The sequence below is a fragment of the Macrosteles quadrilineatus genome, unplaced genomic scaffold (assembly GCF_028750875.1).
Source record: "Macrosteles quadrilineatus isolate MER2022 unplaced genomic scaffold, UCM_ALF_1.0 Scaffold_1__1_contigs__length_201487025, whole genome shotgun sequence".
Lineage (NCBI taxonomy): Eukaryota > Metazoa > Arthropoda > Insecta > Hemiptera > Cicadellidae > Macrosteles > Macrosteles quadrilineatus.
This window is the reverse complement of record NW_026542594.1, coordinates 149,577,090-149,592,781: the sequence shown is the minus strand read 5'-3', so window position 1 is coordinate 149,592,781 and position 15,692 is coordinate 149,577,090. Positions and strand designations below refer to the sequence as shown.

The following is a 15,692-nucleotide window of genomic DNA, read 5'->3' as shown; positions in this document are numbered from 1 at the left end:
AAAATTCAGCCGCCATTTTCCAAAATGGTGGCCAACTTGAAAATTTCTTATTGAACACCCTATATTTTATCATGTTTTCGGATAGAAAATGCAATTAATGCTTGACATTTTTTCGATAAACCCACTCGTTTAGGAGTTACAGCCTATGAAAAACGACTTCCGGTGTACATTTTACACCATGTAGCTCATAAACAAGTAGGTTTATAGCGAATCGTCGGTGGACTAGCGATTCCTTCCTGCGTAAACATATACCGCACAGCTGTAGCATCAGCTGTACCGCCTCGCTCACTACGTCACACTTTGGCTGATTGGAGAGGTAGGGGATGCGCAATTGCGCATGCACCACTGAGCTATAATTCTATAATCTGGCTGAAATATTTAGGCGGTTTAAGGGGAAGAACTCTTATCCCCTCCACTGGAACTGACCAAGACAGCTGTTTGCTGTTATGTATAAGACGTAAACAAACCACTTCTATTTTTCATTTTTACCTAATTCATACAGGCCTTATACATGGTTGGAATTAGACGTTTTTTGATTGGAAAAGGCTGATTTTCAAATTATATCCTGGGGGCCTAGGGGGTATTCCATACTAAAATTTCTAAATTTAGGCACTGAAATCTGTGTTTGTAGCTATTATATGTGACGCGAAAAATGTTATCAAATTCGTCTTGATTTAAAAGTTTGTTTAGTATATCATACACAGTTAAAAAAACATAAAAAAAACTAACTAAATTACTGTAACACTTAAAAAATATAGCTCTTTTTATAACAAAATATAGGTTAAATATACAGATAAATAACCTGAACTTGAATTTAACAAACAAATAAATGGACGCAATGACGCCTATCACAAACGTCCAGTACGCAAAAGGAGTCCGTGACGTACTAGGTTTCTGACGGAGCATTTTTCTCCCAGTGACTAGATCACTGAGTAACTAAAGACTTATAGAGATCCATCACCATTAAAAAAAGTTGTTATTTATTCTTTTTACCTGCTCGACAGAAAAGTGGATATATATCCACTTTTCTATTTTCAATCGAGCTATAATCACCTATAAACACCACTATACAACCAATAACGATCTCAAAGGTTCATTTCTGCTCATGGATTGGAAAAAAAGAGCCCGTGGACTTACGTATTTATAAGTGAGCGAATCAGTGTTACGTTTTCAAAAGATCGCTTTGAAAGCGATCCCGCAGATTTGTTACAGCGAGTCTGTGGACTCGCGGTGACATTTTTTCGGCGTTGTAAACTGCTCAATTTGAGCAATATTAAAAAAATAAAATTAAAAGATCAAAAGGTTACAGCTGAAATTTAAAAGCTATCAAAGCTAAATTAGAATAATATTTTCATTAGCAGTATTAAAAATAATTTAATTAAAATAGTAACCAAACAAAATAATTAATTTCTAATATAACATTATTAGTCATTAAAGTCGTTGATGTTGGTATATTATAACAACATTTACATTATTATTCTACAATCAATATTAACCCTTTGATTGCCACGGTTTTCAATATTGTTAGAATTCGATTCCGTCTGTGCTCTCCATATCAATGTCATCGGTACTGTCGCTGTCAGTTGTGTCGTTCTGGAGATCAACTACGATACGCTGGAAGTTGTCATCACGGATGCCTATTTCCTTTAAAAAATCCTCTTTCTGAATATTCTCACTGTGTCGCACGCAGTTTTTCCAATCTTCAACGGTAACACGTTTAATAGACTCTTCCAGTAAATTTCTCACATCTTTAATCTTAAAAGTTTTGTTTTGCTCTGCCACCTCCCCTTTCACCTGTGACCAAATCAATTCTATAGGGTTGTACTGACAATGGTACGGGGGAAGTCTCACCACTTCATGCCCCATCCACAGAGCAATGTCATCGATTTCGAATCTTTTATATTCCTTTCTGTGACTTCTGACGATGTTTAATAATTCTCTGACAGTGTGTCTCGGGTTGTGAGGTATCCCTTTGCTGGTTAGCCATTCTGTAATGTCCTTTTTTTTAGTCTTTGAAGAGGGAATTTTTTCTTTCAGTTTTGAGTGATAGCTGGCATTGTCCATAACAACAATACACCCCTCATCTAAGAGTTTCAACATATCTACAAACCATTCTGTGAAAACTTCGTGGTTCATTTCCTTGTGGTAGTCACCTGTACATTTGGACTGAAACACCAGCTCAGCTCCTTCAATGAAACCGTGCTTTGCTGATCCGGCGTGAACAATGATTAATCTCGAACCTTTACCGATTGGGACACGCAAACCACCTTCGTTTGACGAATGTTGCCAAATGTATTTCTTTGAATGGTTTTGGTTAATCCAGGTTTCATCCAGGTAAACTATAGGCCGCTGTAGTGGATCTTCTCTTAAGTCATGCATTTTTCGGAGGAATTCTAACCTTGCTGTTACTATGTCGTCTCTTTCCATTAAAAAACGCCTACCATCATTACACTTCTTAAATGTGAACCCACATTTTTTTAAAACCTTCCGCATAGAGTCTCGCCCCCCTCTAAACCCGATTTTATCTCTTAAAACATTCTTCAGTTTATCACAGGTCACATATTCTCCTCGATCATAGAACTCTAATACAGTACGTCGCACGACATCTCTGTCAAAGCCGTCAAGGCCTGTATCCACTTTTTATGAGGCTTCTTTTTTGTAGATGATAGAAATTGGTTCCTACAATTATTATGTATAGGATTTTTGTTTCCTTCTGCGGTAATTCTTTGAATACTTCGAAGTGACAATGAGCATGCATCTGCCGTAGCTTGTTGTGTGTTTGAGAATAATTCCAATACTGTAACATTTGGATGGGTCTTAACTATATCCTTTAGGTTTTGATAAACACTAAACACTATTTTTTTAGTCTGTACTAAAATATCTGGAGCTTTAGTTGCTATTTCAAATCACACTGTATTACTTAAGTATACAGAAACCAAACCACATAGTAAACAAAAACATCAACAAATGATTACTCATTTGTTTTGACATTTGCTAACAAAGCGTTATCAGCTGGAGAGGCTATTAGACAAATAAGTGGAGAGGGGGATATATGTAAAATTCCCCTTAAACCGCCTAAATATTTCAGCCAGATTATAACTGGAGGTACAGACCGTTTCACCGTCCTTGGCGTGTAGGGGAGGCAGTGCGAGAGAGACAGAAAATCTCCCCCACCACACTTCCCCTCCAGCCATCAAGTACAGTCCACTCCAATACGAATACATACACTGCTGTAGCGGTTAAGGGGATACGCCACTATCTGTAGGCCATATTTTATATTTTTTTTACATTTTCCAAAAGTTGCATTTTTAGATAGGTCATTTAAATGTGAACATTTAGCTAAAATTGTTTGCCAATCTGACAACTCCTTCTAGTATAAAAAAAATAAAATATAAAACGCCGCAACCAGCAATTTAACAAAATTTTGAACTATTTTTTTTGTTCCTGATATGTACACTTTTAATTGTGTATCATAATTATGTATTATGGAGTTATAAAGTAGGGTACATTTATTTAAAACAAAATAAGTACTTTGCTATTTTTATATATAATATAAAATAATAAGTTAGTGTAGTTATGGGAATTTTTCTCCTGTCAACCACCTGTTACATCACCTGCGATTATCTCAATACCGTGTTTTTTAGGTTATTATTGTACAAAAGTTTGAATAACTCCGTTAGTACTATACTTATAGTATTCAAATTTTCACCAGACCTTCTTTATATAGTAATAAAGGATTGTGTGTATAGTAAGCCCTATAGCATTACATTTACTAAAAATATTTATGTTTACGCAAAAATTTTAAATATTTTTTTCAGCTTTTTTATATTTTGAATAAAAGGTGTCCTAAAAATTTTGTTTTTTTAGTTACCATAACGATTATACACAGAAATACTCATTATTTCATCCTGAATCAGGAAATAAATAGAATATGTCATTCCGATCAGTAGTTGAAAAGTTATTCTCAATAACGACTTCTTAAAAATGTTGGTGAAAAAAACTAAAAACGCATATAAATTTAGTAAATAAGTTATAAATTTAATATTTTTGTACCTAAATCTTCTAACTAAGTCTAGTATAAACAAAATATACTAACTAGGTTGACAAAAATAAAATAATAAAAAAAAAGTTGGAGATAGTGGCGTATCCCCTTAATCACATATTCATCCAAAAAACATGTGTTAAAATTTCTAAAGTTCATATTTTTATAGCAGCTGGAAAATGACAAAACAAAATATAAACCGTAGATTATTTAAATTATATGTTTGAACACTATATCAAATATCCTCCCACCTTTTGGCTTGCAAAGTCAAAATATTAATTACTAGCTGTAACCCGCGGGCTTTGCCCCGTTTAACTTCTTAATTTTCAAGATTATCTCGTTCGCATGGCTCAATCACGTCCTGGTTGAAGTTTGTTCGCTACGCTCACTCACCTTCAGGTTGGAGCTCGTTCGCTACGCTCACTCACCTTTTGGTTGCAAATTAGCTGTTGTCATAAATGTAAAAGAAATAATAGTGCTGCACACTGTTGGTAAATCCTTGTAACTTTAATGCTATTGAACAGCATAGAACAGAACCAACTTGTTTAATTGAAACAGCTGTTAAGATTCAATAATTCCATTTCTCATAAGGTTAATATGGGAAACTCCAGAGCCACTGGGGCGGAGCCCGAAAGGATTTTTGAAATAATAATATGCCTATATGTTAATCGGGAATGTGAGCTATCATCATGCCAAATTTCAGCCCAATCCGACCAGTATTTTTCGCGTTCACTTGTCACAAACATACATCCATACATCCATACATCCATACATCCAAACTTTCTCATTTATAATATTAGTAGGATTGATGCACCCCCTGGGGGCCATTTCATAATAAAGTACAAACTAATATTATTAGTAAATCAGCTGATCGCCCAATAAAAATCTAATGGAAATTACAAGTTACAAGTTGTAACTTGTAACTTGTAGTTTATTATGAAATGGGCCCCAGGTGGTATATTTCCCCCCCCCCCCCTTTGTGTGTAAAAAAGGTTGATCATGTTCACGTTCTACACTCCTTCAGCCACTTGTTCTGTACTAAACCATGATGCCATGTTTTGGGTTTCTCGTCATAAATATTTATTTTATTCATATTACCTGTTACTAATATGTATTTTCTTGTTCCTTATTAAATGCTTAGTAAATTTATGTCTTATTTTTTATTATTAGTGCCTAAATATACTTAATCGCCCGTTAAGTTAACAACAGGTCTCGTAACCTTGAAAATAAGTTTTACTTGATATTGTTTGTACTTGAACACATACGGCTAGGTATCGGCATACCTATGAAATCTCACGGAAAGGTAGCGATTTTGATTTTTTTTAGATAGCCCTTTTTATCTACCTTCATTGAATATATAGTTTTATAGGCTTGGGTAAATTTATAAATTTCTTAAGCCACGTTTACGCTTAAGTTGACAACCAAAAGTTTACAACTAAACGAACGAAGAAGATGCAATCCATACCGCGGCTGCTTGTGTAATTATAGCCAGCCACTATACGAGGTCTGCGAAGATATTAGGTGAGACCCTCGTTGATGACTAGGGATAGGTACAGTAGTGACATGCTGGCTGATCTCCGAGATGACGTCGATCCGTTGAGTGGTGAGCGTAAAAAACTTCATGAGAATGACAACTAATGATTTGAATATAAATTTTTTTATGATCGGACAAATACAAGGAAAGTGACAATAACTTCAGGAAAGCCATAACTAACTGTCCAAGAAAAGCTAGCCTTGACCTACATTTTTTGGCTATTGGTGATTTCAACACTAGTCTCGGTTATTTGTGTAAAATTTCAAAATCAACCATTTCCCTGTTTGTGTTTGAAGTTTGTGAGGCTTTGATAGAATAGTTCTCTAATAGTTTTCCACAAGTTGTTTGCAAAAAGCGCGTAGCAACTAGTTTGCCACATTTTGTTGTAAACCTTCTTTGATCTTTATCGACTCTCCGCAGGAAACCAATATTTAGTGGAAAACTTGTCTCTCCACTAGTGGACGACAGAAAAAGTCGTCCACTAGTGGAGAGACAAGTTTTGTGAAAAGCTACAAGTTTCCGCAACTAGTGGAAAACTTAGTGGAAGACTTTGGTGTAAACGCCAAAACGCGGCTTTAGGCTGTTTTTTAATGTCTGCAAAACTGCCTAAAATGGCATGACATTTTTGATTTTTTTATGGGCACCTAGGGAGTTGAGAAAATCGTTCAAAAGCTTTGATTTAAAACATGAGACTTGTGCTATGTTTCTCGCAGAGGTTATAATACAAATAAAAAAACTCTTAAAGCCATCAGTCGAAACATATATTATTTTCGGGGTATAAGCGTATGTGGTGGAATAAAAACATGTTTAGTATTCTTTTACACACACTTTAGTCACAGATAGTACTACTTAACACGTACATATAATACATTTTATTTGGAGGTCGATGCGCAGATGTTAGCTTTTCTACACCTCACATAATATGTCCCTGTTATCATCTTCACTGTCATCGCTTCTATTTATCATTTCAAAGTCCTCGTCATCACTTGATTCCACTCCAAGATTTATAACGAATGATTCGACAGTATTTTGTAGTTGAGCCTTTCCGAAAAAATTGTCTTCGAATTTCTTCACATTTTCACATATCTTTTCCCAATCAACAGCAATCATTGAATCAAACTTGGCTTTTGTCAAACGTTCGACATCATTGAATTTGAATGTCACATTGTGAGATGCTACCCAATTTTTCACATCTGCCCAGATTAGCTCTATCGCATTTAGCTCAGGATGGTAGGGAGGGAGCCTATAAGAACGTCAAAACCACGAGCTTTGAACATATCGTCGATAAGGTATCAAATATTAGCAGGCTTGTGTAGCTTTATCAACTGCACTGTCAACATATCCGTAAATTGAATGTTTTTGTCATTTAACAACTGTTGCATGTCCGCTTTAGTAGAGTTAGAAGTTGGGCATTTATCAATTTGCTTGTTGTGGTAGGACGCGTTATCAATTATGACAACAGACCTTGGTGGTAAATTGGGTAGTAACTTTTCATTCAACCACTTAACATACGTGTCACTATTTACATTATCATGATAGTCCCCCGTTTTTTTACTTGCTTTCCACATTGTCAAACAGTTGGGAATAAACCCCATTTCCCCACCAGCGTGTAAAAAGATTAGTCTTTCACCTTTGGATATAGGCGCTGCTACACCTGCTGACACGAGTGTGTCGTCGCTCCATCCCTTTCCTGACACATGTGCTGAATCAATATAAGACTCGTCTGTAAACACAATCGGACGGGTTTCTGCTCGAAACTCTCTAATCTTTTTTAAGTAAACAAATCATTTATAGGCCACATCTTGCGATTCCATAAGAATATGTTTGTTGGTTTTAGTTTTCTTCCGTCTGTATCCAATATTTTTCAATATTCTCCTTACACTGGATGTAGACCCTACAAATCCTAGATCATTTTCTAATTTCATTTTTATTCTCTTTAGAGTTGGAAGGCATTTTTCAGTCAAATAAAATGTGTTTACAATTCTACGTGCAACACCAACATCAAAATCGTCAAGGCCGGTAATTCTTCTTTTTAATTTTCTTTTTTTTTATTAGGGGTTTCAAAGCTGGAGTTTGTTTCTTCCAATTTTCTTTTCTCCGCACTTAGCCGTGTTAAAGTCCGTTTTGAAACTCCACAAGCAGCCGACACCCTATCTCTAACCTTTTTGGGATCAATCGTAAACCTTGATTCCCTAGCCTCCAGTTCCATAAAACTCATAACATTCGTAATAGCTTCACGTGTCTGACCTATTAGCACTTTCCCTTTCAATTTAGACTTGAACTCAACCGGCACATTCATCTTCACAATCAATCACAAACTTACAGGAACACTAACAAAAATACACTAGAGTGGGAGAACTATATTTGAACCACACTTGTGGGAAAATAAATGGGTAAACGAATAATAAATAAATTGTAATAATAAATAATAATATAAATTGGAATTACAACTCTTCAAAGCTTTCTATGACTTACTTATCGAAAATCTCAACAACAACAAAACGGTGGATGTATTATTACTATTTTAATTTAATCGCAAATAAACAGCTGTAGTAACAATCTTAAGATGCATCACTATCATTGAAACAATGCAATTCCAAAGTATCACGTTGTATTAATAGGTAGTCAAAGGTATCACCAATGATTCCAACATACCTTGGAATACATACCTCAGGTATTTTGTATGTTTGATTGTATCTGCATCCATACATTTGTAAGTTCTGAGTTCATTTCTTCATCCCAATCAACGCCTTCAAGCCACAAGTTTTTAATGAATAACTTAACTTCAAAACTACAGGAGTATAAATAAACCCAATGGATGAAATATGAAAGCTACTAGTTTCAGTGCAGTCCTTTTCGTTAGTCACACTTGTATCCCATTTTATTCCCAATACGCAAACACTATCTTCATTTTCAGTAGTTACTAACTTTATCAGTTACTCAGTTTTATCAGTTTATCAGTTTTAGTTACTAACTTTTATCAGTAATACCTACTTCAATACTTGCCATAAATGCTTAGAATTTGAGCACCAACCCTTTAATTATATTCAGACTAGCTTGTGGAAAAATGGTTTCACTAGTTTGGAAAAGAATAACCACATCCTGACTGGACGGTTTGAGTTCCAGTAATCATGTTGTTGACATAAAATGAATGTCTCAAGTTCAGAAACCCCAGAAGGTGGGAGTGGAGTAAGTGATGTTGTATGTTGCATTCAATAGAAAATGACTAGAAATGACTCCAAATGGCACTCTGCAAAATCTATACTCTTCAACATTGTTGTCTAGTGAAAGAGATGATGTATCCTTAAGCCACAAAAACTAGTAACATCCCTGTCAGATTCCTGTAAATTTAATTGTAGGAATGCCTTTTCAATGTCCCCAACAATATCAACAGGATTCATGCGAAATTTAAGAAGTAGACTACACAAATCTTCTAAAATTACTGGTCCACGGTACAATCAATTCAAACTGTTATTTGTTTTTTTACTCTTTGATTATGCATCATACACAATTCTTAGCTAAGTTGTGATTTTACACTCATTGATAACTATGGGTGGTGTGGGATATAGGGACAAACTGTTAAGTCATCGATAGGAGGCTTTAGTATATTAAAACATAATTAACAAAACCAAGGATTGGTGGTGACTTTGTTGTCAGGCTTGACAAGAATTCACCATGTTTTCTATGTCTTGATCAAGTTTTGGATACCAGAAATAGCTTCGGGCCAACGCCTTTGTTTGAACAATGCCCTCATGTCCCATGTGTAGAAGCTTCAGAGCTTTTTTGCCTGAGAGTAGATGGAATTATCACCCTAGTTCCCAAAGTACGGTAAACATTGTTTGTATTAAGAAATTGAGTTATGACGAGAAATGAAAGGAGTAAGGTTGAGATCTGAGTTATGAGCTGGCCAGCCAGGTTGAGTCCATAAGATTACTTTTGATAGAAGTGGATCCTTTTCTGTTTCTTTTGCTATTATATTAGCAGTAATTGGTTTAACCTCATCGGATTCAATGTATAACACACCATTTAAGACTTCATTTATCTCTTGATCAACAGCATTGGAGGAACATGGAAGACGACCCAAACCATCAGCATTCGGAATAGAAATCCCCGGTTTGTATACAAGATCAAAGTCATATCCATTTAAAAGGATACTCAAGCGAATCATTCGAGGTGACAGTGTGTTTGGTGTTTGTTTATCCACAGTGAAAAGACCCAGAAGTGGCTTATGATCTGTTCTAATTTCAAAATGCCTCCTATATAAGTAATTGTGAAATTTCTTAATCCCTCCAGTGCTTCCCTATCTACTTGAGCATATCTTCTTTCTGACTGACTCATTGTCCTGGAATAAAACACAATTGGAACTTCCTTTTTCCCTCGAACCTGACTAAGCACACAACCAATACCATAAGGAGATGCATCACAAGTTAGTAAGATGGCTGGAGGGATTGTAATGAGCCAGTATACTATCGGAAGAAAGGAGCTTCTTTGAAGCATTTAAGAAAGCAAGTTTATGTTTTTCCTTCCACCGCCATTTAACATTCTTGTCCAATAAGCGATGTAAAGGTTCTGCAACATTGGCTTTGTTGGGTAAGAAACAGTGATAGAAATTGAGTAATCCTAAAAATTCCTGCAGTTGTTCCTTGTTAGTCGGCTCAGGAGCATCTTGGATGGATTTGACTTTGTCCGGGTAAGGACGAATTCCGTCAGAGCTCACAACAAATCCCAAGAAGTCCAGTGATGTAGATAACAAGAACACTTTTCGCTTTGGAGTTTGATTCCTGCGATCTCTAAAACGAGTGAATACTTGTCTTAATGTGGTAATCAATCCATGTATTGTTCCTGCTTTAACCAAAATATCATCAAAGTAAGGGATACATTGTCTAAGCCCGAAAGCAAACCCTCAATAAAATGTTGAAATATAGATGGAGCTGAGCTAATACGGAATTGTAGTCTTTTTGGTTTAAAAGCACCCTTGTGTGTGATTAGTGTCTGAGCTAGCGCCGACTTCTCGTCAACAACCAATTGTTGATAAGCTTGGGCTAAATCTAACTTATCAAAATATTTCCCTTGGTTTAATTTGGCTAAGAGCTGAGGGATTGGTGGAATAGGGTACAGATGATCTTGGATAGCTTTGTTTAACGTTGCCTTATAATCACCGCAAATACATATTTAACCATTGCTTTTTACTGAAACAACTATTGGCGTGGCCCAATCCGATACCTGAACAGGTTCTAACACTCCCTGATTAACTAACTTATTCAGCTCTTCTTCTACTGGGGCCTGCAATGCGTAAGGTAAAGGGTGCGCTCTTAAGTGAATTGGGTTATAATTCTGGTCAATTTTCAGTTCGGTTGGAGGCCCTTAATAACACCCTAAAGAATTTGAAAATACATCAGAAAATTCACTTTTCAGATGTTGAACATCCAGCTGGACTTTACTTAGAACATCAGATTTATGGCATTTGAGTGAAAGTACCCCGTTTACTTCAATATTAAGACTTTTTAGCCAGTTACACCCCAATAAACTATTTCTATTACCTTCAGTTATGACTAACGGAAGGAATCCATTGAACTTACCATATTTCACATAAACATTAGTCTGACCTAAAACACTTACGTTTACCACTGTAATCCTTGAGTTTCCAGGGAGAAGGTTGCAGTTTACAGTTTTTATGAGAAATTTTATTCCATAGTTCTCCTCCTATGATAGAAACACCTGCACCAGTATCAACTTCCATTGAAACTTTGTGATTATTAATGTTGACAGTTGTACACAGTTCCTGAACCTTAGAGCAATTAACTTCCTGGACGTACTGAGTTGTTTCGTTACTTGATTGAGGTGGAAACGTTTCTTCTTGTTCACAATTTGGTTTCCTCTGACAAAACTTCATGAGCCAGTTGTCCCTTTGATCCGTGTTTTTGGTTGAAATATTCTTTGGGGCGTTGTCTCCCTCCTTTTAAACTCGTGCTAGATGCCCGATTTTCTTGCAAATAGTAGAAAAGTAGTCTGAAGATGGGGACAATCCCTTCTAAAATGTCTTAGTCCACAACCAAGACAAACATTAGGCGTATCAGAGTGAGCTGGATTGTTGTTAAATGCAAATTTTCTGTTTGAATGGTCAATTTTTTGTGCATTAGCAAAACTTGAGCTACTAGAATCAAGAATCAAGAATCAAGGTCTTTATTGTCATTGACCTTTTACAAGGAATAGACATAGTCAACAATAAATAAAAACTAAAGCTATAAAATACAGTGGGTTCTAAATTAAAAATTAATATTAACATCAGAAACTAAGTACTCTGTTATACAGTAAAATGGATTTTGGATGAGCCACTCAAACATTTTAGACTTAAACCTATTAAAAGGAACCTGTTTTGCTGTCAGACCTAATTTATTAAAAAACCGTATGCAATTTATTTTATGGCAGTTATCTGTTTTGGCCAATCTATGTGCAGGGATATCTAGATTGGATTTGCCTCTTGTATTGTAAGAGTGTATACTCTCTCTACAAGTGAATTGATGAAGATTGGCTTTAGTGTAGAGGAGTATGTGAAAAATATACAAATTTACAACGGTCATAATTTTAAGGTCTATAAAAAGAAGTCGACAGCTATCCACAGGGCCAGCCCCACAAATTGTTCGTATGACTTTTTTTTGTAATAAAAGAATTTCATGGGTGTGGGGGGAGTGTCCCCATAGTATAATCCCGTAAGAAATATGAGATTGAAAAAAACCAAAATAAGTAATCCGAAGGTATTCATTACTAACAAAATCTCTGAGTTTCCAAATTAGATAATTTACTCTGGAAATTTTTTTACAAGTGATTTCTATGTGCTCTTGCCAATTTAATTTTGAATCAATTTGGAAGCCTAATAATTTTACAGATTTTAATTCATTGTCAAGTGGGGATAGACTCAAAAGAATTGTCTGTGTTTTTTCTTGATTACATGTCAATTTATTTGAAGAAAACCAATTTAGTGCTGATGTTATTGATTCATTAGTAATTAAATCAAGCTCATGGATATCTCTATTTGTTGCAATCAAAGTTGTGTCATCAGCATATACAACAGTGTCTACATCAACATTCCTCGGCAGGTCATTTATCGAGATTAAAAACAAGAAGGGTCCCAAAACCGAGCCCTGTGGAACACCTACTTCAACCAATCTTAAGTTAGACTGACTGCCTCCAACAGATACATACTGCTTTCTATTAGTTAAATAGGATTTTAAAATTTTTAAAGTTTCACCTGTAATACCATAAAATTCAAGTTTTTTGAATAAAATATCAAAAGGTACAGAGTCAAAAGCTTTTGTAAGATCAAATAAAGTTAATGAAACAGTTTCTTTATTTTCAAATGCATTTAAAGATTTATTAATTACTTCTAAGACAGCTGCAGTTGTTGATTTACCCTCTCGAAATCCAAACTGTGAATTTGTCAACAAATTGTTATTTTCAAAATATTCATTCATTTGTTTATGCATAAGACATTCAAAAATTTTGGAAAAGATTGGCACTATTGAAATAGGGCGATAATTACTAGGAAGATTTTTATCACCTTTTTTATATACTGGAATAATTTTAGAAATTTTGAGAAGGTCAGAGAAATAACCAATTTTCAAACATTTACTAATACAAAAAGCCAGAGGCTCACTTATAAAATGAATTATTTGTTTGATGCTATAATTTGAAAACCAGTAATGATCCATAGCTTTTGAATTTGAGAAATTAGCTACAACATTGTTAACCTCTTGCCATGATACCTCCCTCCATTGGAAATGTAATTGTCCTATAGGGGGAGTCCCCAGCAACTCATGCGCAGGTGTGTTGGTGAGAGGGATTTCATTTTCCAGCTCATTAACACATTCAATAAAATAGTTATTGAGATTGTCAGCATCCAAAACCTCCGACTTAGTTGATGTAGGAGAATATTCATGCGATATAACTTCCCAAGCAGCCTTGCACCTGTTGGGGGCCTTATCAATATATCTTTCAAAAGCTTGCTTTTTGGCTAATTTTATTTCACGATTGTAGGCCTTTTTACAATCAATATAGGTTCTATAGGCATTTTCCAAATTATTTGATTTATGATTGAGTAAGCTCTTATAAACAGAAAAACAAAGAAGCATTTTTTCCCTAAGTTTCCTTAACTTTTCATTATACCAATTAAGTTTTCCTTTCTTATGTCTATTGTTTTGTTTGCACTTAACTAATGGGGAACTAAAATGCCACAAAGATACTAATCTCTTAAAAAATTCATCAAATAGTAATTGCTCATTAATTTTACCCATTTTATAGTCCATTATCATTTCCCATTTCTCTTGTACCAATTGATCAACAAAGTGTTTAATATTACTTTCATTTTGCCTTCGTATTATTTGTTTTGTTCCTTCTTTTGAGTTGTTACATTGTTTTATAGTTTTCTGTAAAAAATCTAATATTAAAGGTTCATGGTCTGCAAAACAACCTCCTACTGTATTTATGTTATATAAATCTGATGAAAAGTTTACAATTATATTATCTATGCATGATTTTCCTCTTGTAGGTTTTTTATTTGTACAAACTAAATTTAGACTTCGTAACAGATTGGCAAATTCAATAGATGTCTTCTTTTCCATTTTTATCATTTCTATGTTAAAATCACCTGCAATGGCTACAAATTTAAATGACTTTAACAGCTTTTTCACAGCAAGCTCAAAATTTTCCAGAAACAAACCAATATCACCACTAGGGGATCTGTAAACACTTAAAACTATAAGATCATAATCAATTATTTTAATACAGCTAAATTCACAATGAAGCTCAATGCAGAATAAGCTAACATCTATTTTGGTGAAGGTTAACCCTTCTCTTAAAAATATTCCTACCCCACCATTTTTTATACTTTTCCTACACATGATATCTGCAGCAATAAAATCTTTAGGAACAAAGAATTCAACTTCCCGCTCCTCTAACCAATGTTCAGACATACAAATTACATGCACTTGCTCTATGGCACAAAAGTGTTCTAATTCTAACATTTTGTTCCTAATAGACTGGATATTAACCTGTAAAATTTTTAAGTATTCTTGATTTTCATTGTTATTTGTTTTAGCATTATTATTTACAGTAAAATCAAAATCATCCATAATTGCAGCTACCGGTAATATGTTATTTATTTTGTTATTTCTAAAAAAACTTCATCGATTTGTTCACCTAACATAGTACTATTTACAGTGGTATTTTCTACATTAATATGACATTTAGATTTACAGATTTCATTAATATTTACACTTGGGCTGATCACAGCAACCCCCGCACACACACCATTACTCTGCTTTAGTGTTTCACTGTAAGTGAGAACACCCGGAGACACTCTCACTTTGTCACTGAGTGCAGACTCTAGCAGTGTAGGACCGGAGACAGTAGTGTGCAGCTCAGTAGTTGGTGATGTAAAGTTTGCAGTGTAGATGTTGGTTAGATCAGTAGAATTTACAAGAGATTCAGAAGACATGGTATCATGTTGGGAAAGATCTCTTGAGGAATGGTCTCCCCTGTTGCCAGAATCATCAACACAAACAGCTTCAGTACCATTTGAGAAGGTTTCTTGAATGTTGGAAATATGAGACTGTCTTGGGACACCGAAGGATTGTTGTAGCATCTTGACAAATTCAACATATGAAAGGCCATTTCTTAGTTTTCTAGTTGACATTTCCTCATAGACTATGACATTTACGCTAGCACCGGTAGACCTTTGAAATTTTTTTATGTTGTCAATAAAAATGGAGGGTGGAATCAAGTCCCTGACACATCCCATTGGGAAAGAAAGTTCCTTACTTTGAGTTTGAAATAATTCATTTGACTTAGCTGCAATAACAACATCCTGAAGTTAAATAGTAGGTTCTTTCAAGATTTTATTTCTTAGCTCACTCCTACATCCAATCAAAATTTACATAATTAATTCCCTATCCAAGTCTTTGAATTCACAGTTCACAGCTAATGTTCTTAGCCGAGAATAGAAAGAGTTAAACGATTCTGCTTCTGCTTGACGACACTTCCTCAAATTAAATATTTCAAAAAGGACATTTTTGGTAGGAGCGAAATAGTCAGTTAATAATGTTATCACATTTTTGTATG

The 15,692-nt window shown here is 34.9% G+C and overlaps 1 protein-coding gene across 1 annotated transcript; it reads right to left on the bottom strand.

Moving 5' to 3' along the window:
* Window positions 1-1,524: 1,524 nt before the first annotated feature.
* On the bottom strand, window positions 1,525-2,379 carry LOC129001523 (uncharacterized). Its single transcript, XM_054428850.1, has one exon. It carries the CDS (start codon window positions 2,377-2,379, stop codon window positions 1,525-1,527), a length of 855 nt encoding a protein of 284 aa, XP_054284825.1.
* Between the last annotated feature and the right edge of the window lie 13,313 nt (window positions 2,380-15,692).